At 32.1% G+C, this 21796-nt stretch overlaps 3 protein-coding genes across 3 annotated transcripts; 2 read left to right on the plus strand and 1 right to left on the minus strand.

Moving 5' to 3' along the window:
• Window positions 1–5342: 5342 nt before the first annotated feature.
• On the plus strand, window positions 5343–6881 carry LOC111876737 (putative B3 domain-containing protein Os03g0621600). The gene is made up of 4 exons (XM_023873310.3): window positions 5343–5724; window positions 5802–6207; window positions 6294–6430; window positions 6513–6881. The coding sequence occupies exons 1-4, from the start codon at window positions 5635–5637 to the stop codon at window positions 6765–6767; spliced, it is 888 nt and encodes a 295-aa protein (XP_023729078.1). The 5' UTR covers window positions 5343–5634; the 3' UTR covers window positions 6768–6881.
• Window positions 6882–14502: 7621 nt separating this feature from the next.
• On the plus strand, window positions 14503–16180 carry LOC111876639 (B3 domain-containing transcription factor VRN1). The gene is made up of 4 exons (XM_023873186.3): window positions 14503–15022; window positions 15097–15502; window positions 15593–15714; window positions 15808–16180. The coding sequence occupies exons 1-4, from the start codon at window positions 14933–14935 to the stop codon at window positions 16060–16062; spliced, it is 873 nt and encodes a 290-aa protein (XP_023728954.1). The 5' UTR covers window positions 14503–14932; the 3' UTR covers window positions 16063–16180.
• A 126-nt stretch (window positions 16181–16306) lies between these two features.
• On the minus strand, window positions 16307–20485 carry LOC111876700 (extra-large guanine nucleotide-binding protein 1). The gene is made up of 7 exons (XM_023873273.3): window positions 18779–20485; window positions 18549–18686; window positions 18370–18474; window positions 17937–18285; window positions 17623–17849; window positions 17188–17351; window positions 16307–17100 (listed from the first exon to the last, which is right to left on the minus strand). Exons 1-7 carry the CDS (start codon window positions 20075–20077, stop codon window positions 16503–16505), a joined length of 2880 nt encoding a protein of 959 aa, XP_023729041.1. The 5' UTR covers window positions 20078–20485; the 3' UTR covers window positions 16307–16502.
• Between the last annotated feature and the right edge of the window lie 1311 nt (window positions 20486–21796).

The following is a 21796-nucleotide window of genomic DNA, read 5'->3' on the forward strand; positions in this document are numbered from 1 at the left end:
TCTCCCTTTTTGGAATTTTCCGTACTAAATCATTTTAGTACCTTGTCCAAGTATGTACTTTGACTAAGTCCAATTTGTCTGTTCTTCTATTTCTCAAAATTATCCCGAGAATATAGGCAGCCTCTCCTAGATCCTTCATAGTGAAACACTTTCCAAGCTAATATTTTACTTCTTACAAGGTTGGAAAGTCATTTCCCATGAGTAGTATGTCATCAACATACAATACTAGAAAGGTTACTACAGTCCCACTAGCTTTGACATATACACATGACTCAACCTCACTTATAGAAAAACCAAACTGTTTGACTTTCTCATGGAAGCAATGATTCCAACTGCGAGATGCTTGTTTCAATCCATAGATGGATTTCTCAAGCTTACACACTCTATTGGGAAACTTTTCATCAACAAAACCCTCTGGCTAACTCATGTAAACATCTTCAGCCAACTTCCCATTAAGGAAAGTGGTTTTGACATTCATCTGCCAAATTTCATAATCATGAAAGGAAGCTATGACGAGCATTATCCTAATAGATTTAATCTTAGCCACTGGTGAGAAGGTCTCATCATATTCAACCCCTTGGGTTTAAGTAAAGCCCTTCGCAACTAGTCGTTCCTTGAATGTGTGTACATTTCCATCCATGTCGGTCTTCTTTTTTAAGATCCATTTGCAACCAGTTGTCTTTCCACCAGTTTGTTGATCAACCAAATTCCAAACTTGGTTGCCATACATGGACTTGATCTCGGTATCCATTGCCTCTTTCCATTTAGCAGCCTTAGGGTCTGCCATTACTTCCTTGTAGTTAGTCGGCTCATCTAAATTTATCAGTGTTTGATCACTGATAAACATATAACCTTCTGCTGTTGTATGGAAACGATAAATCTGAGGTGGCACACTAACTCTACTGGAACAACGAAGAGGTAATGAAGTGTTAACTGGTTCAACCGGAGTTTATCCTCTGGTTGACTGCTAGTATCATCTAAGGTTCCTTCATTGGTTGGCTCTTGAATTTCTTAAAGGTCAATTGTACTCTCAGTGTCCTTTTTTCATATGAGCTCTCTCTCACGAAAGACTCTTCTTCGTGCTACGAAGACCACGTTTTCACTAGGCCAGTAGAACAAATATCCAAAAGACTTTTGTGGGTAGCCAATGAAAATACATCTCTTACTTTTGGCTTATGTCTTGTCATGAGTCTCTCGTCTAACGAAAGATTCACAACCCCAGACTTTGATGTGTGCTAACGAGGGAAATTTCCATGTCTACATCTCGTAAGGTGTTTTGGCAACCTTCATTAGTAGGGACAAATTGAGGGTATGGGCGACTGTCTCTAAGGCATGCCCCTAGAAGGAAATAGGAAGAGCGGCTTGACTCATCATGGAACGCACCATGTCCAATAAGGTCCGACTGCGACTCTCAGCCAGACCATTAATTTGTGATGTCCTAAGAGGAGTCAATTGTGACACTCTTCCACATTCCTTGAGGTAGTCGTGGAACTTGATACTAAGTTATTCTCTTCATCTATCAGATCGGATCAGCTTTATCTTCCTACCTAATTGATTTTTGACTTCATGGTTAAACTATTTTAACTTTTCAAAGGTTTCTAATTATGTTTGATCAAGTAGATATAACCATATCTACTATAATCATCCATAAACGTTACATAAAATCGATTAGCATCTCTTATGGTGGATCTGAAGTGCCCACACACATTTGTATGTATGAGGTCCAACAAACCCTCATCTCTTTCACAAGATCTAGTGAAAGTTAATTTTGTCATCTCGCCCAAAAGACAAGATTCACATTCATCATTTGTGTGACAACCCATTATTTTCAAGTCTGTAAAAGTCAACAAAAGTCAAAACTTGTTAAATAAAAGTCAAGCTTGTTAATTAATTTATTTATTAGGAACTTATTCAAGGTTATAATATAACTAAACCCCTTTTTAATTGATAAGTGTTGCAAAATAATGATCCAAATGCGAGGACCGAAAACCCTCGCATACATGAAAACCATCGGACCGAAAACGAGTTCACGGCCGCATTTATGCGAGGCTGCTTCTTTGGACCGCAAACACGTTCTCGACCGAAAAACCTTTCTCGGATAGAGTTCCTGACCGAGAACCCCTAAATTATGTCCACTTAACGTGATTCAAGGCATTTCCCCATGTCCCAACGAAGGTGATCCATCATGATTTCGGCTATATACACATATGGACCGAAATCAATACTTCATTCTTACACTTGTTAGCCGAAAACTCCCTTTTTCCCTCTCAAGAACACAACCGAAAACTCATCCTTTCTCTCTCAACTATCATCCGAAAATACAGTTTGTCGATTTCTTTATAGCCCAAAGAAAATCAAGAAACTAAATTAATCGTAACTACATCAATCAATTCTTTCAGGCATTTCATCAAGCATGTGGTGTGCATCATCAATCCTGTCAACTTAATCGTAACTACACTTACCAGGAATTAAAATGCATGATATTAGAAGGTTTTCCTATGATCGTCATCAAAAATAAAGTTATAATCGCTATTAATTAAAATTATAATTACCTTGCTCTAGCAACCCTCCTCGTTCTCCAATTTCGCTATGTGTTCCTTTTCCTGGCAACCTTCGTCCTTGTCGATGACCCTCATCTTCCAGTCCCAATCTCCTTGTCCACAATCTAAAATCACTGAAACTTAAAATCGAAACAATCAAGTTCACTCATGAAGGCAGCTTCTTGGAAATACACTCCCTAAAATCGAAACAGTAGTCGACTTTTGGAAATACCCTCTTCAAAATCCACCCAAACTTACAATGGTTTGTTCCATAAGATTTGTTGGTGATACATCAAACAATCTTAATCTAATCGGAGGATGGAGCGATGGTGGAAAAGAAGAAGAGGAGAGACAAAGATATTACCAGGGAGAGTTTAATTTTTGAACCCAAAATTCAAGATTTGATCTAGTTTCATGACAACAAAAACACAACCATTCAATTTCGTTCCTTAAATATTGGCATGTTCGTGATCAGATCACGAATTTTTTGTGATTACATAACTGATTTCTCGAAAAAAAATTGAAAACTCTTAATAGTTTCAATTTTGAAAATTAAAATTATTCATCCTAATTTATGGATTCACTTCCAAATCCTAATCTACATGACTTTTAAGCAAAAGGGCAAAACAAGAACATCACATTGGAAAATTGAGCGGGAAAAAAAGTTGGAGGAAGCCTGAGGAATTGACTTGACACGTGGCATATTGGTACTATTTTATTAGGATAGGGGGAGGGGATGTGTGACACATATTGTTAAACTTCATTTGTAATCTCATTCATGAGTGCAAGGTTGAAGTAGTATCTATGACGCGTTTGTTCCTCGTTGAATATTGAAGGTTCATGGGGGAAAATATGTGGTGTGCCTCTCCGCTTCACGATTGAACATTAAAGATTCCTGAGGTGAATACGTGTTATTTAAAGAGGCATTGTTAATTTGTTATTAAGTAATATACATAAATGGTTCTTATATGGTCCTTATATTTAAAGGTAAGATTCTTAAATGGTCTATAAAGTAAGTTAAAGACATCATTATTAAGTAACTTACATAAACTATTGGGTACGTCCTTTGAAAAAATAAGGACCTCAATAACTCATGGTGAAATGTATACATTAAGTCGACAAAAAAAAAATAAGGGCATCAATAACTCATGATGGAATGCATAAACTTAAAATAAAAGACAAAAATAAAAACAATAATAATTTAAACAGTCCTAACATACTGTTATTCGTAAAAGTAAAAAAACAATTATATATAAAAGAATGTTTTCTAAAACACAGATAATTAAAAACAATAACACATAACAACAACAATAACAATAATAATAATTATAATAATAATAATAAAACAAAAACAATAAAAAAAACAACACTAAAAATAAAACAAAACAAAACACAATAACCAAAAAAAAGTTAAATCAAAATAGATTTATTTATATTAAGAGAGATGTATTTATATCAAATCAAGAGGTATAAATAACAACATCCTTTTTAAATAGTTTTTTAAAAGTGAAAATTTTCATGTAACACTCTCCATTGCTTGATGAATTCTTTGATTTGAAGTTTTGTTTTTAATTATTTTTTTTTCCGATTATCATTTTGTTATTTTGTTCGTTTAGACTATTTATGTGTTATTTTTTTCATCCATACTATTAATTGTGTTATTTTTTTCATTTAGAATATCTTTGTGATAAAAAATTTCAATTAAATTGTCCTTATGTTATTTTTATTTTTCCTTTTGGACTATCCATACATCTCTCCTTCTCGGTTAAAAATTCAAGGGGCAAATAGGTGTTATTTGAAGGGCATTCTTATTAACTAATTTACATGAATGGTCCTTTCGGTTAAAGGTAAGTTTCTTAAATGGTCCCTAATGTTAAAGGTAAATTATATAAATGGTTCCTAGAATTAAATGCATTGTTATTAAGTAATTTACATAAACTATTTGATTTTTTTTTAAACTTAATAATTCATGGTTGAATATATACATTTGAAATGAGTGGTCTAGATTTATTTCTTTGTTCTTAATTTTTTTTCCTAATTGAATTATATATATATATATATATATATATATATATATATATATATATATATATATATATTAAAATAAAGTATATATAAATAACAAAATTATTTAAAAATTTGAAGCAAAAATTAATTAAAAAAATCATGCAAATGTGATACCAATGTAGATCAGAATCAATTAAAAATTATATAGATGTGTAATCTAAACTGGTATTGCGATATAATAGTGGACACAGATCACGATTTAAAATATTATTTCTCATAATGCAATAGCAGAGATAAAGAAGCATTCACCTTACTCAGACAAGATATTGTCAAAAAAATATTTTAACTAATGCATATAACAAAAATGTTCAAACTAATACATCACGAGAATTGTTATTTCAAATCACGGTCTATGATCACTATTTTGTTTGTGAGCCAGATACATGTTTAAATTGCACCATTAATAAAAAAAATACTTTTTTTTTATTATCATACAAGGATATTAATTGGTTTTAATAATACTATGTTTTAATGATATTATTGTGTGGTGTTGATATCATATCTATATGATTTTTTTATTTGAATTTTCTTCAAAATTTTAAATGCTTTTGTTATTTATATACATTTAATTTTACTTATATATAAATAAAATCATAATTAAAATAAAAAAAAAAGTAAAAATAAAAATAAAAATAAAACCAATTAGGTATAAGGTTACCAAAATCAATGACGAGTACAAATGGGTAAAATTCTTAAACTAAAATCAGAGGGACAAAATCAAAATAAGTGGCCAAAAAAGAAACCGGATCAATCAAAAAGATGATTCCAAAGGGTAGAAAAATCCTAACCCAATACTAAAGTCCTATATTTAGGAAACATTCTAACCTGATAGCAAAACCAATATGGTTTAGGATCGCTATCACTCCAAAATTAGTAATCGCAAATTTACTTGAACATTAAATGCAGAAAGTAAATTCTCATAGCCATGCAGTCTATTAAATCATGATATGATACGTTAATATCGAAGAGGGTACACACTTCACTTACTCCACAATCCTTCCCCACCTTCCCATTCCCAAATCACACGATGAAATCCCACCGCCGTTTAAGTCTGCCGGAGAATCCAGTCAACTTTATAAAAATCATTCTCTCCGACAATACTCACTCCATAGGCATCGTAAGTTAGTATTCTCTTTACACGAGTTTAGATGAGTAAAAGTTTATTAAATTTTATTATTTTTTTTCATAAAACAGAGGATGCCGAAGAGATTTACAGAGAAACATGGAAAGGATCTGTTGGAAAGAGTGATACTGAAGGTACCAAACGGTGATGTTTGGCGAGTTGACTTACAGAAGTCAGGGGATGAGATTTGGCTTAAAAATGGTTGGTGGGAATTTGCAGAGCATTATAGCTTGAAGTATGGACACTTATTGATGTTCAAATATGAAGGGTTTTCAATATTTGGTGTGGTTATATTCGATACAAGTGCAACGGAGATAGTTTATCCCCCTATGAAGAAAGATCCACTCAGAAACTCTACAAAAGATGTGGCAAGAAACAATCCACAAGAAGTCAAACTTACTAAACTGGAGACTGTGAAGTTAGAAGAAGAGACATGTTCATCGAGTGAAGATGAAAAAACTAGAATCAAGATTAATGGTTTGTTTGATTCTTTTTTACTTTATGATGTGAATATTTCTTATATACAAACAGACACTAACCTGGATAACTTGATTTGAGTTTAGTTGGAGGTGGAAGTTTAAGGAAGAGGAGGGAGGATGGAAGAAGGGCAGTTGAAAGAGCTAAAGCTAATTTCAAAAGCCATAAACATTTCTTCATTGCATATATCCAACAATCATATGTTACTGGATCAAGAGGACTGGTAATCATGAATTATTCTACATCGATATTTTCAATGTATAAATTAAGAAAACAGTTATTTTTATCTGTTTCCATGGATGCAGCCTGTAGCAGTTGAGTTCAGGAAGAAGTGTTGGAGGGGACGCAAGAAGCATAGAAAATATTTGCTTAAACTTGTGAATGATGATGGAAGGCAAAAAACATGGGAGGTTATTGCAGGTGATAATCGCTTACATGGTGCTGGTTGGGTGGCATTTGTCAAGGACAATGGTATTACATTTGGGGACATCTGTGTTTTTGAGCTAATCCATGAACACCAAAATGTACTTGGTGTTACCATCCTTAAATGTTCTCCCTAAATTGTTTTGTTTTCATTCCTTTTTATCATGATGTAATTACTCTTTTAAGGTAATGAAAGATAGGATTGTTTTATATCGGGATAAAACTAAACTGAGTAATTTAATAATTTTGGATTTTACTATATGGTTTGTATATTTGAATTTTTGAAATTGGTTTGTAGTTAAACCGAATTATTATTTTGGATTCTTTATTGGTTTTGTATTGTACACTTTATCAAATCTTATAAAAAACTACACAAATAAAACTTTGTTTAAGACAAACTTGAAATATTCTATGAACAAGGCATTATCTTGTGGCATGTATAACAATCAAATTGTTAGCATAAAATTTAAGTGTGAGCAAATAAATATTTAGGGTCCTTCGATGATTATGCTAACAATTTGATTATTATAAATGCCACAAGATAATGCCTTGTTCATAGAATATTTCAAGTATGTTTTGAACAAAGTTTTATTTGTGTAGTTTTGTATAAATGTACAACGCTAAACCAATAAAGAATCCAAAATAATAATTCGGTTTAGCTACAAATCATGGAGTACAAATCATGGAGTACGGTGAGTTTGACCGCGTTGAGATGCGAGGAACATCACCCCTTCCCATCTTCACCCCATTCCTTCCTCTTCCATGGTAAGTACTCATTGTATATATTATCCTCTCTCTCTCTCTCTCTCTCTCTCTCTCTATATATATATATATATATATATATATATATATATATATATATATATATATATATATATGCTTAGGTTATTTTGTTTTTACTAAGTACTGTGTGCCAGAATGCACAGATTTGGACCAATGGATGAAATTAATCAATTAATATGATTTGAGAGTGTATGATATTACAATGGGGTAACATGTACCATATAATCACACAATTTTTAGCAAAAGGGTATTTTGGACAATTAACTACATTTATAAAAGGAAATTTCCGGATTTTTAGGGATGATTAATTCTCCTAATTTAAAAAAATCTGAATTTTTTAATTAATTCAATTTCAATTTTCACCGATTATATTCTGTCAGAATATTTTTTGTTAGAATGATGCTCTTTCAGAATTTTATTCTAATAGAATATTATTTTGTTAGAATGATCATCTTTCAGAATTTTATTCTAATAGAATATCATTGAAGAAAAACGAAATTGTTGAATCAGATGTTGAAAAATAACAAACATTCTAATATATTCTTATACATCCGAACTTAAATACAAATTCATATATATTCTTACAGACTAAAATCCTTATACATTTTAATATAATTATACATATTCTAAAAGAATATCAAGGTCTTCAACGCCTTCTTCCAGCCATTCCTATCACAAATACAAAAAAAATTAATAATTGTTAAAACATGTTACTTGCAATTAACTATCACTTAATATATTTTGGTAGAATAAATAAAATATGACAGAATACATATAATACATTATGGCAGAATACATCGATTTTATTATGGTAGAATACATAAATTCCAGCAACATATTTGATTTAGAATGCATACCACAAAGTTCAAAGAGTAAATTAATTTGTGTTGATGAAAATAAAAAGGCACAAACAACTTAGAATTGTATTCCATAACCGAAAGAAAAAAAAATATATGTCAGACCCAATAAAGCATAGAAACTTGGTTTTCATATAAGATTTGAAAACATTATTTTGTAAGAAAGAAGAGCATCCACATAAGAGAAACTGAAACTCATCAATACATGAATAAAGAATGTTACTTACATTATAAGGCCCTGATACAAGAGCTGGAACCATACAAACTTACATTTTTTTTCTATGCTTCCTTCTAACTGAAAGTGACTCATTAAGCAAGAAAGAACCAATTTTGGAATAAGTAATTGAAGTTCACTGAGACAAATTAACAAACAGTTAGTGTGCAAATCAGAATATTTTCAATTCCACCAACAGGGATGCCATTGTTTATGATATTCTTCTATATCTTCGAACCTAAAATCAAGAACTGGGAATTTAGAGAAAAATCGAACCATATAAAAATCTCAGCTGATTGGAATCGAGAATTGACAATTTATGGGGCTATCCTTGTCACTCTACTTTCTTCCAAATACCCACAATAAAGATGATACCTCAATAAAGAAGATAACATGATACCTGAGATGCCATTTACGATTCGTGGAGGGAAAACGAAGCAGAAGAGTTGTTGCAAAAAAGGAGCGGACCTCTTCTCGCTGATTGTCTTCTAGAACTCCGACAGGTAGAAGATAGAATAAGAAACAGGGACATACTAGACTTACCAAATGAGTAATCTGCCTTAGACCTTCCAGCCTTTCTTCTCTCTGGTTGTCTTCTACAACTCCGACAGGTTGCTAAAGAAGGCCGCAAAAAAGAAATAGATGTGCTAGGGTTGGAACGGAACAATATGCACGCCTATAAATGAGAACACAAATGACTAGGTCAAATATATTACTTTATTTCCTTAACTGAAAGATTTAAATTAAATGATTTCCTTAATTAAAAGTATAAAATGTCCACAATACCCTTTAATGATTTATTTAATGATTTATTATTTCTTGAATTCTCATTGGTGCATTTAGGCACACAATACTTGCTAAAAGTATTTGAACCTAGCTCTCTCTCTCTCTCTCTCTCTCTATATATATATATATATATATATATATATATATATATATATATATATATATATATTTGTATTGTACAACAGCCTAAAATGTATTTAATAAGTAAGCAGTGAGAGATGACAATTTCCTAAGTGGAAGGGGAAGTGGGGGGAGGGAATGGGGCGTGAAGTGGGGCTAAGATGTCGCCAATGGAGTAGCAAAAACATGTTGGATTTCTAGTCTTTTGCTTGAGATTCATCGTCTACCACCGACTGCCACCATTGTATATTGTGACTATGTTAGTGTTGTATACTTGTCCAATAACCATGTTCAACATCATCGTATAAGCCATATTGAGATTAACATTCACTTTGTTAATGTGGCTTTAGGACAAGTTCGAGTTCTACACGTTCTACCGCTTCTCAATATGTCGATATATTCAAGAAAGGTCCCCTTCCATTTTGTTCCTCCACTTCAAATCTATCTTAAATATTAGGCCTATAAATTCTCGACAAAACCCATGACCCGGCATAAAGATAAACGAGTTGAGGTTGAGTTTTTCAACCCGCTAACCTATTTATTAATGGGTTGTAGATGGGTTTGCTAGAAAAAATCTAGGTTGACCCGCCAACCCGTTTAGGATTTTAATAAAAAAAAATTATATATTTTTTAAATGTTTTAACTTTTAAGTAGGATGCGATGACATTGACCATTGAGCAGGATTTGTACATGTTGACCTACGGCTTACCCCCTTTCCTAGTTTCCATTAACCTGTTAACAAATAACAATTGTTGAATTGCACCTTTGCCCTAATTCCTAATGCATACAAAATCAAAAACGAAATAAGAGCGTCGGTGTATTGAAGTAATGAACGACAACTGGTCGTCTTAAGTCTAAGTGTCGGTTGAATTTGAACGCCTTCTCCAGTTCGCCGGTTGCCACCGCTAGGTCGTTGCACTCTCGCCAATTTGTGGTTGTTGAAAGCATGCTCTACACTTCCTTTATCGTTGCACTCTTTCCTTTTTCTCATTTTAGCTTGATTCATTCGAACTTTCAAACATGTCCGTCCTCTGATGAATGAGAAAGAGTTGAGAAAATGTAGTTTTCTTAAAGTGTTATGTGAAGCAACTCTTCGGTTTTCAGGATCTCTTTATCCTACTTTAAATTTGTATTTCCCTCAAATATTGGGAATACATTTGAATTTGGTTAAAACGAAAGCCAGTCATGATGAGTATAGGAAAAAAATAGCTACTCAAATGTGGACTAAGCTTAGCAAATATTTGGTTGATTTCAACTTCATGTTAGTTATAGTTATGGTGTTTGATCCGCGATCTAAGTTCTCTTTGTTGAGTTTAGCTATAAAAAGTTGTATGGTGAAGGTCCATCGCAATTAAAGAAGATTGAGGATGCACTTTTGCATTTTTTTTATGAATGCATACAAGCTTCTCGACAAGGTAGTGTTGGAAATGTTGGAGGAGGCAGCGGGGACATTAATTATCGACAAGTTAGTGTTGAAAATGTTGAAGGGGGCTCTAAGAACATTATTCTTGAGGTAAATCCTTTTTCCATGATATTTGCTTTGTATTTTATTTTTTTAAATATATTACAATTATTTTTCATATTCTATTTAACATAATAGAAGTTTGATGAATACAATAATGATGATTTGGATTCGACCAAAAAAAGTCAGTTGCAAGTATACATTCTTCAGCCAAGAACTAAAAGAACTTCATCCATTATCATGCTTGAGTTTTGGCAATCCCAATAGTATATGTATCCAAAATTAGCTAAATTAGCTATGGATATACGTTGTGTTTCCCTTTCAACAGTAGCATCTGAATCGACTTTTAGTCTTAGTGGAAGAGTTTTGAATATCATAGTTTCATGAAATCTGACATTGTTGAAGCTTCAAGTTGTAGTAGTAATTGGTTGTTAAGAGAAAAATGAAGTATTTTATAATTTATTGTTTACTAATATAAACTAATATTTTGTATTGATGTTTTAGTTTTATCTTCCTTATGGTTGATACTCATGTTGTGTTGATAAACTAACTCAAAATGTCATGGATATAAACATTGCCAAAGACAAAACAGAGGTTATGAATTCTAATAAACTTTAAATTGACGTTTGGTGAGTTATTTTTAATGACAATTATATATTTTTACTTATGTGTCTTGAGAAGGCAAATTTAACCTTGGATGGTATTACGACTAAACTGAATCACTTTATAAAAAAGAAAACGGTATTGGAGAATTGACAAAAGACTTTGTTTTTTGGAAGAAAAAATAGGAATTGTTGCTATTACATTATCATTTGAATTGTTGCTATTATATTAAACAAGTTGGCGGGTCATATACCATATACGGGTTTATGTTCCAAACCCGTCAACCAGTGACCTATATAATTAAATGGGTTGTGTTTGAGTTGGTGTATTTTGACCGCCAACACAAACACGACACTTGTTTTTTGGAAGAAAAAACATGAATTGTTGCTATTACATTATCATTTGAATTGTTGCTATTATATTAAACGGGTTGACAGATCATATATTGGTTTATGTTCCAAACTCGTCAACCTGTAACATATATAATTAAATGGGTCATGTTTGAATTGGTGTATTTTGACCCGCCAACCCGAACACAACACAATTATCAGACCTATTAAATATTAAATATAAGTCATTGTCATCTCCTTCAAATTAGAGGGATACTACGTAGCAATTATTATGTAAATTTTATTTGCCCATTTAGATATTTTTAAATCTCGGCTCATACTCGTCTTGGCTATACATTGATCGTTAGTAAGAAAACATGTTTTGCCTTAAGAATATTATATCTTGAAAATATTATCTAATTACTTTTATCCCGAAAAAATAAAAGTAATATAAGAGGTTGGTATTAGATTCATGTAATTTAAAGAAACTTGGAAATTTCACAAATAGGTATACAAAGATCCACCAAAGGGCTTCTAGCCCAGCGGTATCAGGTGGTGTTCTCCCTCTTTGAGGTCGAGGGTTCAAGTCCCGTTGTGGACATAGGTGGAATTAGGTGGTATTAGTTTAGGAGTAGATTAGATTTGTCGTTTCAAAAAAAAGGTATACAAAGATCCGTAGTTCTTTAACACTACACGGTATGGGCCTTTAAGGTATGTAGATGTGTTTACATGGCACCTCCATAACGTCGTCTTAACACCATAAACATCACCCCCAATAGAGAGAGAGAGAGAGAGAGAGAGAGAGAGATAAAGGTTCATATGTTCCCAACATTTATTATATGCTATAATGCACCAATATGAACTTACTAAAAAATATTATTATTTAATCAAATAGGGATAGATATATTAAATGATATCCATAATTATAATTCATTTTTATGGAAATTAATTAAATTCAACATTAATGTCAGCGATAATATTTTCTTTTAGAATTAATTCGCATCTAAGTTTTCATTTATGAGTTCATGTTTTGTTTGAGGACTCATTCACTCAAAATACAACAAAGTTGCTTGGAACATAGAGAACGATAGTGTATTCTAGCAGAATAAGAATTTTTTCTAACAGAATGATAGTGTATTCTATTAGGAATACAATAGAATACAATAGAATACACTCTCGGTCCCCATGTTCCAAGCAACTTTGTTGTATTTTGAGTGAGTGATCATCAAACAAAACATGAATCCATAGATGAAAACCTAGATATGAATTCATTCTGAAAGAATATTATTGTTGGCATTAATGATGAGTTTAATTAGTTTCGATAAAAAAAATAATTATGATTATCATTTAATATCTATCTTTATTTGATTAAATAATAATTTTATCATATATATATATATATATATATATATATATATATATATATATATATATATATATATATATATATATATATATATACACGCGCGCACGCCATGGTATTGTCACCACCAACCTTTTAAAAAAGTGTTGCAAACTCAGTGGCACATCAACTCCACTACAAGCTCGCTACCAAATCATTAGCCTTTGAAAATGGTTATCACTTCATAATATTTATCTTTTTTTTTTTAAATTAGATTAAATTAAAAACATAAATATTTTAAACTATTAGGGGCAAAGTAATTACATACCAAAAGTTTGTGAGCCGCTATACAATCCCGGTTGATCGAAATTTTACGTTTCATCTCGACATTTGAACTTTCGCCTCTTTGAATGATCTGGTTTTTAAAACCCTTTTTCAGATTAACCTATATATTTTCAATTTATTATGTTAGAACTCCATTTTAAACGTCAAAACATTTAAACTCTATCTACAACTTTTTTATTATTTTTTTTCATGCTTTTTAAACTTTTTTTCTTATATTTTCCAAGTTTATTTGAACTTTTATAACATTTCAAACTTTTTACTTATGTTTTATTTTCTGGTTAACGTATTTCTTTCCACTTTTTTTTTTTACAAAATGGCTTTCCTTTGTTGTAAAAAACATTATGGATTTGGATTATTAAAAGCCGATTCGGATTAACCTGTATGAAAACTTATATGTATTTTTATCCAAGATTAAAATATTAATTAATAAATGTTTGGATGTTTAAAAAAGGTATTCTTTTAAATTATAAAGTTAAATGATGTAAACAAACAAAATATAACATTTAGAATCGTATTATAACATTTAGAATCGTATAAGATCATTTGTTTATCAAATAAGCATATAACTCTTTAAAACCGAATACATAAACAAACATAAACATAAACGAATAATATAGCCAAACAAAACATAAAAAAAAACATTAAATATTGTAATGGATGATTGATAATTGTTTGTTTATTTGATCAAAACGTCAAAAACAACGTTATATAATGTTAACATACCGAACGTAAAAAAAACAATATTAAATGAAATATATTCGATCACAACATCAAAATTTTAAAAGATTTATAAATCAGAAAATAAAAACAATAATAAATATTAATATGATTTTATATAATTTAGATAACTGATTTTTTAAAAAAATAAAATAGTTTTATAAATAATCATTATTAACTTTATTATGATAAAGAAAAAATAAAAAAGTTCAATGTTTAAAATTTAAAAGGTTTGATAAGATTAAAACGATGATCGGGTTTTATTATTTTATTTAAGAAACCCCTTGATAAAATATACTAGATGCCCTAATGGTAACATCTCAGTTAATTGGAAAAAGTTAGGTACTAAATCGTCTATTTATCAATGGTTTCTAATATAGTGGTATCAGATTTATTTTTTTTATTTTTTTTTTAGGGTTCAAGTCTTGTCCCTAAAAAATATGTGAAATTAGGTGGCAGTTTAAGAGGATATTATATATTTATATATGTCGGTTAAAAAAATAAAATAATAAATAATAATAATAATAATAATAATAAAAAACTAAATCGTCTATTTGGATAATGAGATGATACAAGCACTTAATTGCAATTTCCATATTTAATGAAGCCTCCAGCCAACATTAATGCAGAAGTTAAACGTCCCTCATAGCCATGCAGTCTATATAATCATGATAACCGGAAACCCAAGAGCCAAGAAGTTGCTCCACCACCCTTCCCTTTTTTTCCCCATTCCCAAATCACACAATGAAATCCCACCGCCGTTTGAGTCCGCCGGAGAGTCCAGTCAACTTTCTCAAAGTCATTCTCTCCGACGATACTCAATCTACTGGCATTGTAAGTTCATATTCCTTTACACATAAGAATCTCGATGAGTAAAAATTTATTATTATTTTTTTTCATAAAAACAGAGGATGCCGAATAAGTTTACAGAGAAGCATGGAAAAGATCTGTCGGAAAGAGTGATACTGAAGGTACCAAACGGTGACGTTTGGCGAGTTGACATACAGAAATCAGGGGATGAGATTTGGCTGGAAAACGGTTGGCCGGAATTTGCAGAACATTACGGATTAAGATTTGGGCATTTGTTGATGTTCAACTACGAAGGGTTTTCCATATTTGGTGTGATTATATTCGATACAAGTGCATCGGAGATAGTTTATCCTCCTATGAAGAAAGATCCACTCAGAAACTCTACAAAAGAGATGTCAAGAAAGACTCCACAACAAGTCAAACTTACTAAACCGAAGACTGTAAAGTTAGAAGAAGAGACATGTTCATCGAGTGAAGATGAAAGCCCTAGGGTCAAGATTAATGGTTTGTTTGAATGCATTAAATTTTTTTCTTTATGATGTTGATTTCTTGCAACACAAGTGGTTTAATATGAATAACTTGATTTTATTTTAGTTGGAGGTGAATATTCAAGAAAGAGTTTGACAGTTGGAAGAGTTAAAGCTACTTTCAAATCCCACAAACCTTTCTTCGTTGCTTTCATCCAAAAAACATATCTTGCGAGAAAAAGAGGACTGGTAATGAATTGGTTTATATCTTTCCACAAAAGGAAAAAAAGATCTTGATTCTTGATTCTTGAGTGAGTTTTTAATCTGTTTCCATGGATGCAGCGTGTACCAAATGAGTTCAGAAAGAAGTATTGGAGTGGTGGCAAGAAGCATAGCAAATATTTGCTTAAACTTACGAATGGTGGAAGACAAAAGACTTGGGAAGTTCTTGCATATGATGATGATTATTTAGGGTATGGTGACTGGATGATGTTTGTCAAAGAAAATGGTATTAAAGTTGGGCATATCTGTGTTTTTGAGCTGATTCACACACACCAAAATGTTTTTCATGTTACCATCATTAGATCTACAACTTAACTTTCTTTCTTTTTCTTCTTTTTGACCCAAATGATCAAGATCTTGTAATTGTTCTTTTGATATTGTCCGTTTACTATTTCCTTTTGACCAAATGGGACAAGTTTTAAAAGGGTAAAAATTGTTTCTTTATGTTCTTGATTCTGCATTTTTGGAAATTTTGTTGAGGTTCATCATTGTTAGCATACCCAAGTTATGTATACTTAATAACTTTGAAAGAAGCAACATGTTACATGCACAACCAAAATAAGCCATGAAAACAAGATTTAATTAACTTGCTAGTCAAACAAACAAATATAGATACATACATACATTTTTATATCATCACCTAAATTTCGATTCATTTATAATACAACTCAACCAACCAAAGAGCTAAACCAAATCAAATTGGGAATACCTTGTTCTTGACCATTTTATGTACATTAAAGGGTGTAGGATCATTATCATTGGGAATCTAAGCTTGCTTCACTGCTATACATGGAGTATTCATTAAAGTTAAAATTGGGTTTCTCTTCATCCCATTTAAGTATCTCCCTTGCATACTTTAATGTTTGATCCACACTATTAGGCTCCAACCCCTTCACCACTGAAACAAACAGCTTTCTATCAGTGATTGATGCAAACAGTTTCTTGAACTTCACAGCAACATAATGTGAAGCCATTTGTCCCATTGAAGGACTATGGTTAATGTTGTTGCTACTTATGTTCTTGTTGTGGCTGTTTCGGCTCACTATCGGCTTAAAATCACTGAACCACTCACAACAAGTTAGTGGGACCCGTTCCAGTTTTTCCTCAAACACATCAAATTTGTTTAGCACTAAAAGAAACTCCATTTGATCATATGTTGGATGTGTCACAATGCTCTTGAAGAACTTCTTGTTTAGGATCATTTTGTTCATCAAATTTCCATCTATATCGGTTGCATATTGGTCAAAATCACTCAAGGAAACACAGATTATGACTACTCCAACATCTTCAAACATTTCTAGCCATTTGCAGTTTTCACCATAGCCTCTTGCTTGCACTCTTATGAGTTGGAACCTGGTTTAGTTTAAAATATACAAAGTTAATAGTTTTTACAGAGTTATAAGAATAAATATTGTAACTTTTTTTTAAAAGAAAACGAACCTGAGTAGAGAATTATGTTGATCAGTTGTGTCATTGGTTTCATCAGGCGATAATGGAGGGAATGAAAAGTCAATGCTTGAAAGACCATTTGAAGAGGTGACATGTTCAGCATACAATATGTCCACATCTGAAGGTATATAGTCTGCTCTTAATATATCAACAGCCTGAAAAATTCACACACAATAACATATTATTAAATCTGCTTTCTTACATTGTTAACTTTTTTTTTGAGTAAATTACCAGTTTAGTCCCTGTTGTATGTCAAAAGTTATTGCATGAGTGGTTCTTAAACATTAATTTTGTTGCAAGGTTTTTTAACAAAACTAATCTTTAAGGACCACATGTGCAATAAAATGAAACAGCTGGACATACCCCACAATTTCTGGTTTACCACAGGGACTAAATTTGTAATTTTACTGTTTTTGTTATACATACCTGCTCCAAGAAATAACTGGAAACACTGGGGAGCATCTCCAATTCCATTCTCCTCTTGTAAGTGGCTTTCATGGCTGGATGATTCCAGAGTTCCTCAACAACAGGAGCATATTCCCTTGTTGCAGCTGGGAATATGTCTTCAAGATTCCCAGCCACCATGGTTTTAAGCAGCCAATCAGAAAACGTTTTCAGCCTTGGGCATATTGAATACAAAGTTTTCTCATTTTCTGCAACACCATTTCCAAAAAAAAAAAAATTCAAGATTTGTAGAATAATTAATTAATCCTTGAAGTATGAGAGCAAAAATTAAGTACCAGAAGTATCGTTTTTCTTCATATCATTCAATGCTTCATCTTCAAAACGTTCACGCCCTTCAAGGAGTATTCCAAGGTAGCCATAGACATTGCTTTGAATTATAAACTTGATACTTTCACGTTCTTCATCAGTAAAAGGGGTCTCTTTATATAAAATTCTAGCCTGTTTGAAAATTGTACTTGTACCAGATCCACAGCATCCGATTAAAAGAAGCTTCCGAGGGGCATTTTGGTCAAAATAGTCTGGGATTGATTGACTAAGTGTGTTGCTCAATTGCTCTCCAGTGGGATAAATTGTCTTGGATGGAACTGGTAGTGACAAAACAGCACAAACCAGCTTTGTTCCAGCCTGAAATAAAACTTTATGTTATAACAAAATATTCAAAAACAACAGAAAAAATAAACATGAAACATATTTATAAAAAGGTGTCACCTTTCCCCATATATATCCTCTGGTGTTTTTCTGTCCCTCTTCTTGATAAGATCCATCATCATTAACCCAAAAGTGAGGATTACCAGCACATTGGACTCCAGATAGCTGCAAAATTTAATAATTCACATGATAAGTGGAAATAATAAATATAGATCATTTGAAAATTCAGAAATACAAACCTGTAACATTCTTAGCTCAACTTTAGTAATCTCACGACCATTTATAAAAACACCTGTGTTTCCATTGCTAGCATCAGGCATAATTGGGGCACCAACGTTTAAATGTGGACTAATAATCTTTAAAGGCTTTTCTCCCTCCTGTTGATAGATATAAATCAAAACAACCATTAATTTCCATGTAAAGAAATGGTAATCATGAAAAAGTTTTTGAAAGATTATTAAAGATTTACCTTTCCCCAAAGGCCAGATACTTTATCATACCAATAATTTCCAGGTTTAAGTTTTTTAGGAGGATTTGGGCAGCTTTGAAGTATTGAAAGCTCTTCATGAGAAAGAGGTTTCCCATTTACACAAACGTACTCTGAAGGTAATTGATTGATAGCACATAGTTTCTCTGCTTTCATTATCTGTCTAACTTCAAGGTTATTAAGGAGGCGTTTTAGCATTCGAGAGCATTTTCCTAATTTGCCCCTCTTTGTCTCATCAATGGAATATCCAATGCAAGTGACGCACTTTCTTCCTTCTGGCATTGACCCCATTGCTCTAAGCACACAGTTAACACAATATTTTGCATTGCAAACTATGCAGACTTCTTTTTCAGTGAATCTGGTTCCTTTAAGACATCGATAGCAAGCCCCTTTTCTTGTTTTCACTTCTGGTTCTCTTTTTAAACGTACAATATCAGGTTGAGGTTGATTAAGCTCATCAAGAAAATCTTCATCTTCAGATTCAATGTCCCGAAAAGTAACAAGTGGGTTGCTTCTTTTATCACAAACGGGTTCTTCATTATTACAATCTCCAGTTTTGAGAGAAGAGACACGTGAAGATGGATAGTCGAAGCTCAACCTTGACCCGTTTGACACCCAATCGGATTGATTCAATTCATTGAAATCTAGACTCTCCTTGCAAGCGTTTGAAGCTCTAAACGCTAGTGAATTTCCGGAAAAATCTCTCGACTTATCAAAACTATCGGAGAATCCTAAAGTACCTGAGCTCTCACCCCTGCCGGATAGCTCGTATGAGTGATCTTGGCTCACAGAAGACGACCCAAGTCCAGCCGAGCTGTTAATCATATCCAGAAACTCACCTGAACTAATGAACGCGTCGGGATTACTCGAACTTCTTTCCTCAAACCCACCGTCATGAGCTGGAGAAACAGTGGTTTCGGTTTCAGTACCGGTACCCAACCCTAGGTCTTTGGAAACGGAATCATTACCATTACAATTTTCTTCGTTTCTAAAAGAAATTACAGAAGTTGGAGAAATAATAGTATCGGTAGTACCTAATTTGGCGAAGTTGGTGGCGATGTCGGATGCAAGAATGGGTTGTACAATAGGCATAGAGTGTTTACCAGTGTTATCAGGAAAGCGTGACTTGTGAACAACCGCAGCCACAGGAATCTTACGAATATCAATTGGAACAGCTCGCGGAAGATCATGGTGTGATATTGGGGGACCTTCGTATTCTAAAGCAAACGAGTAGGGTGCTCTTCCCTCTTCAGCAACCATTCCAGTGCCTGCAACAGGCATTATTTCTTGGCTAATTGGAAAACAAATCCCCTTACAAGGTCTCCCCAACACGGAAACGAACTAAAAAAAACCCTAATTCGAAGAACCCGTATGGGGAAATCTGGGTCTTTAACGGGAGCTGGGAATAGGCATGAAAAAGCTCAATGAACGTCGAAATTGCGAGAGAAAGAAGGCTATCCAGATGAAGAAGTAAAAGCAGATTGATGGAGATGATTCAACGATGGGTTATGAGTGAATCGAGAGGAGGAAGATCAGGGAAATGGGTTTTGGGAAAGTGATTGAGAGGAGGAGGGAAGCGTGAAAAGGACAGAAGAAAAGCGAGAAGAATAAGCATCAGTGAGTAGAGCACTGTCATTGAGACAAGCGAATTTTGTTCTTTTTCCATGCCCATCGGAATCGAAGCAAACAATGTTCATTTTCTTTTTTCAAAAATTTTCTGTATTCCCTTTTATTTTTCTATTATTTTATTGAAAATATATTGCTACTTGAATATCTTTTCTCCATAATATTCTAATTATTTTGATTGCAAGTTGTGGTCGACATTCGGTCTTTTATATTCAATGTCTATTAATTTAATTTTCTAAAGACAATGAAATATTAAAAAAAAATTAAAAATAAATTTAATAACAATAACATAATGTATATTTAATGGAAAAACAATATTCAATTTACTACCTATTATTTTAAATTAGAAGTTTTTATAAGACTAATATAATAATACTTATTATGAATAAAATAATTATTAGAAATTAATTTTATATGGGAATTCATTGATAAATAAGATAACCTAAAATACAATTGATAGAAAAGGCAGAATTTTCATACAAGAATTTTTAAAATTGTTTATCTATGATTAAAGAAACATATTTACACTCTATTTTTATATATTTTTTTATTGTAACTGTTTAATTTTAAAATACAGATGCAAACATCCTTCGAATAATATTTAAACTAAAATTAGATTTATGTAAAACTAAAAATATTATAAAAATGCACAAGGAACATTGTTAATTCTTTTTTTTTTTTTTTTTTGTCCATAAGTTGCGTCTCAAAAGAAGAGTTCGGTCTCTTTCCTGCTTTTTTTAGGTAATTTATTTTTCCAGGGCAGGAATCAAAAGTTCCAGAGCATTAAAGCTTCACCGACTTATACTTTATGTAATGGAAATTGTAATATGATTTGGATTTTGTATTTCTGACTCTTTAGAAAGGGATATCTTTTTTTAGGGGGGTTTTATATTCTTGGCGGAGGTACGACACGAAATGAAAATGGCAACTCGGACAGCTGCACTCGGTGGCCAGACCGGGGTCCACGACTCAGTTGGACTCTTACATGACCAGGTCTGAACCAGTCAGTCTACATGAACCCGATTTGGATGAAAATTATGAGGGAATATTGCTGTTATTTTGTAAGTAATTATTCATAGAGAATTCAAATAATTTTAGAGAGTGAGTAAATGGAGCTGTACTTTGATAAATTTAAACTCAACAACTATAAAACCAAAATTAGAAATCATAGTGTTATTATTTTGTTGTATCCTGTGAGGAAAATAATATTTTATTATATATTTTTGTATTTTCTTAAATATATATATATATATATATATATATATATATATATATATATATATATATATATATATATATATTGTAATAAATAAAAATCTTTTTACCATATGTCATATTTTTATTGATTTGCCCACATGTCATTTTGAGGTTTTT

This window comes from Lactuca sativa, chromosome 2 (assembly GCF_002870075.4).
Source record: "Lactuca sativa cultivar Salinas chromosome 2, Lsat_Salinas_v11, whole genome shotgun sequence".
In the NCBI taxonomy this organism is placed as follows: Eukaryota; Viridiplantae; Streptophyta; class Magnoliopsida; order Asterales; family Asteraceae; genus Lactuca; species Lactuca sativa.

Coding starts and splice junctions, on each gene's coding strand:
- LOC111876700 (XM_023873273.3), bottom strand. CDS start 20,077: ATGCCTGTTGCAGGCACTGGAATGGTTGCTGAAGAGGGAAGAGCACCC. Junction 18,475..18,548: donor TTGAGCTAAGAATGTTACAG/GTTTGTATTTCT, acceptor TAAATTTTGCAG/CTATCTGGAGTCCAATGTGC. Junction 17,352..17,622: donor CCAGTTATTTCTTGGAGCAG/GTATGTATAACA, acceptor TGAATTTTTCAG/GCTGTTGATATATTAAGAGC.
- LOC111876737 (XM_023873310.3), top strand. CDS start 5,635: ATGAAATCCCACCGCCGTTTAAGTCTGCCGGAGAATCCAGTCAACTTT. Junction 5,725..5,801: donor ATACTCACTCCATAGGCATC/GTAAGTTAGTAT, acceptor TTCATAAAACAG/AGGATGCCGAAGAGATTTAC. Junction 6,431..6,512: donor TTACTGGATCAAGAGGACTG/GTAATCATGAAT, acceptor CCATGGATGCAG/CCTGTAGCAGTTGAGTTCAG.
- LOC111876639 (XM_023873186.3), top strand. CDS start 14,933: ATGAAATCCCACCGCCGTTTGAGTCCGCCGGAGAGTCCAGTCAACTTT. Junction 15,023..15,096: donor ATACTCAATCTACTGGCATT/GTAAGTTCATAT, acceptor TCATAAAAACAG/AGGATGCCGAATAAGTTTAC. Junction 15,503..15,592: donor CCCTAGGGTCAAGATTAATG/GTTTGTTTGAAT, acceptor ATTTTATTTTAG/TTGGAGGTGAATATTCAAGA.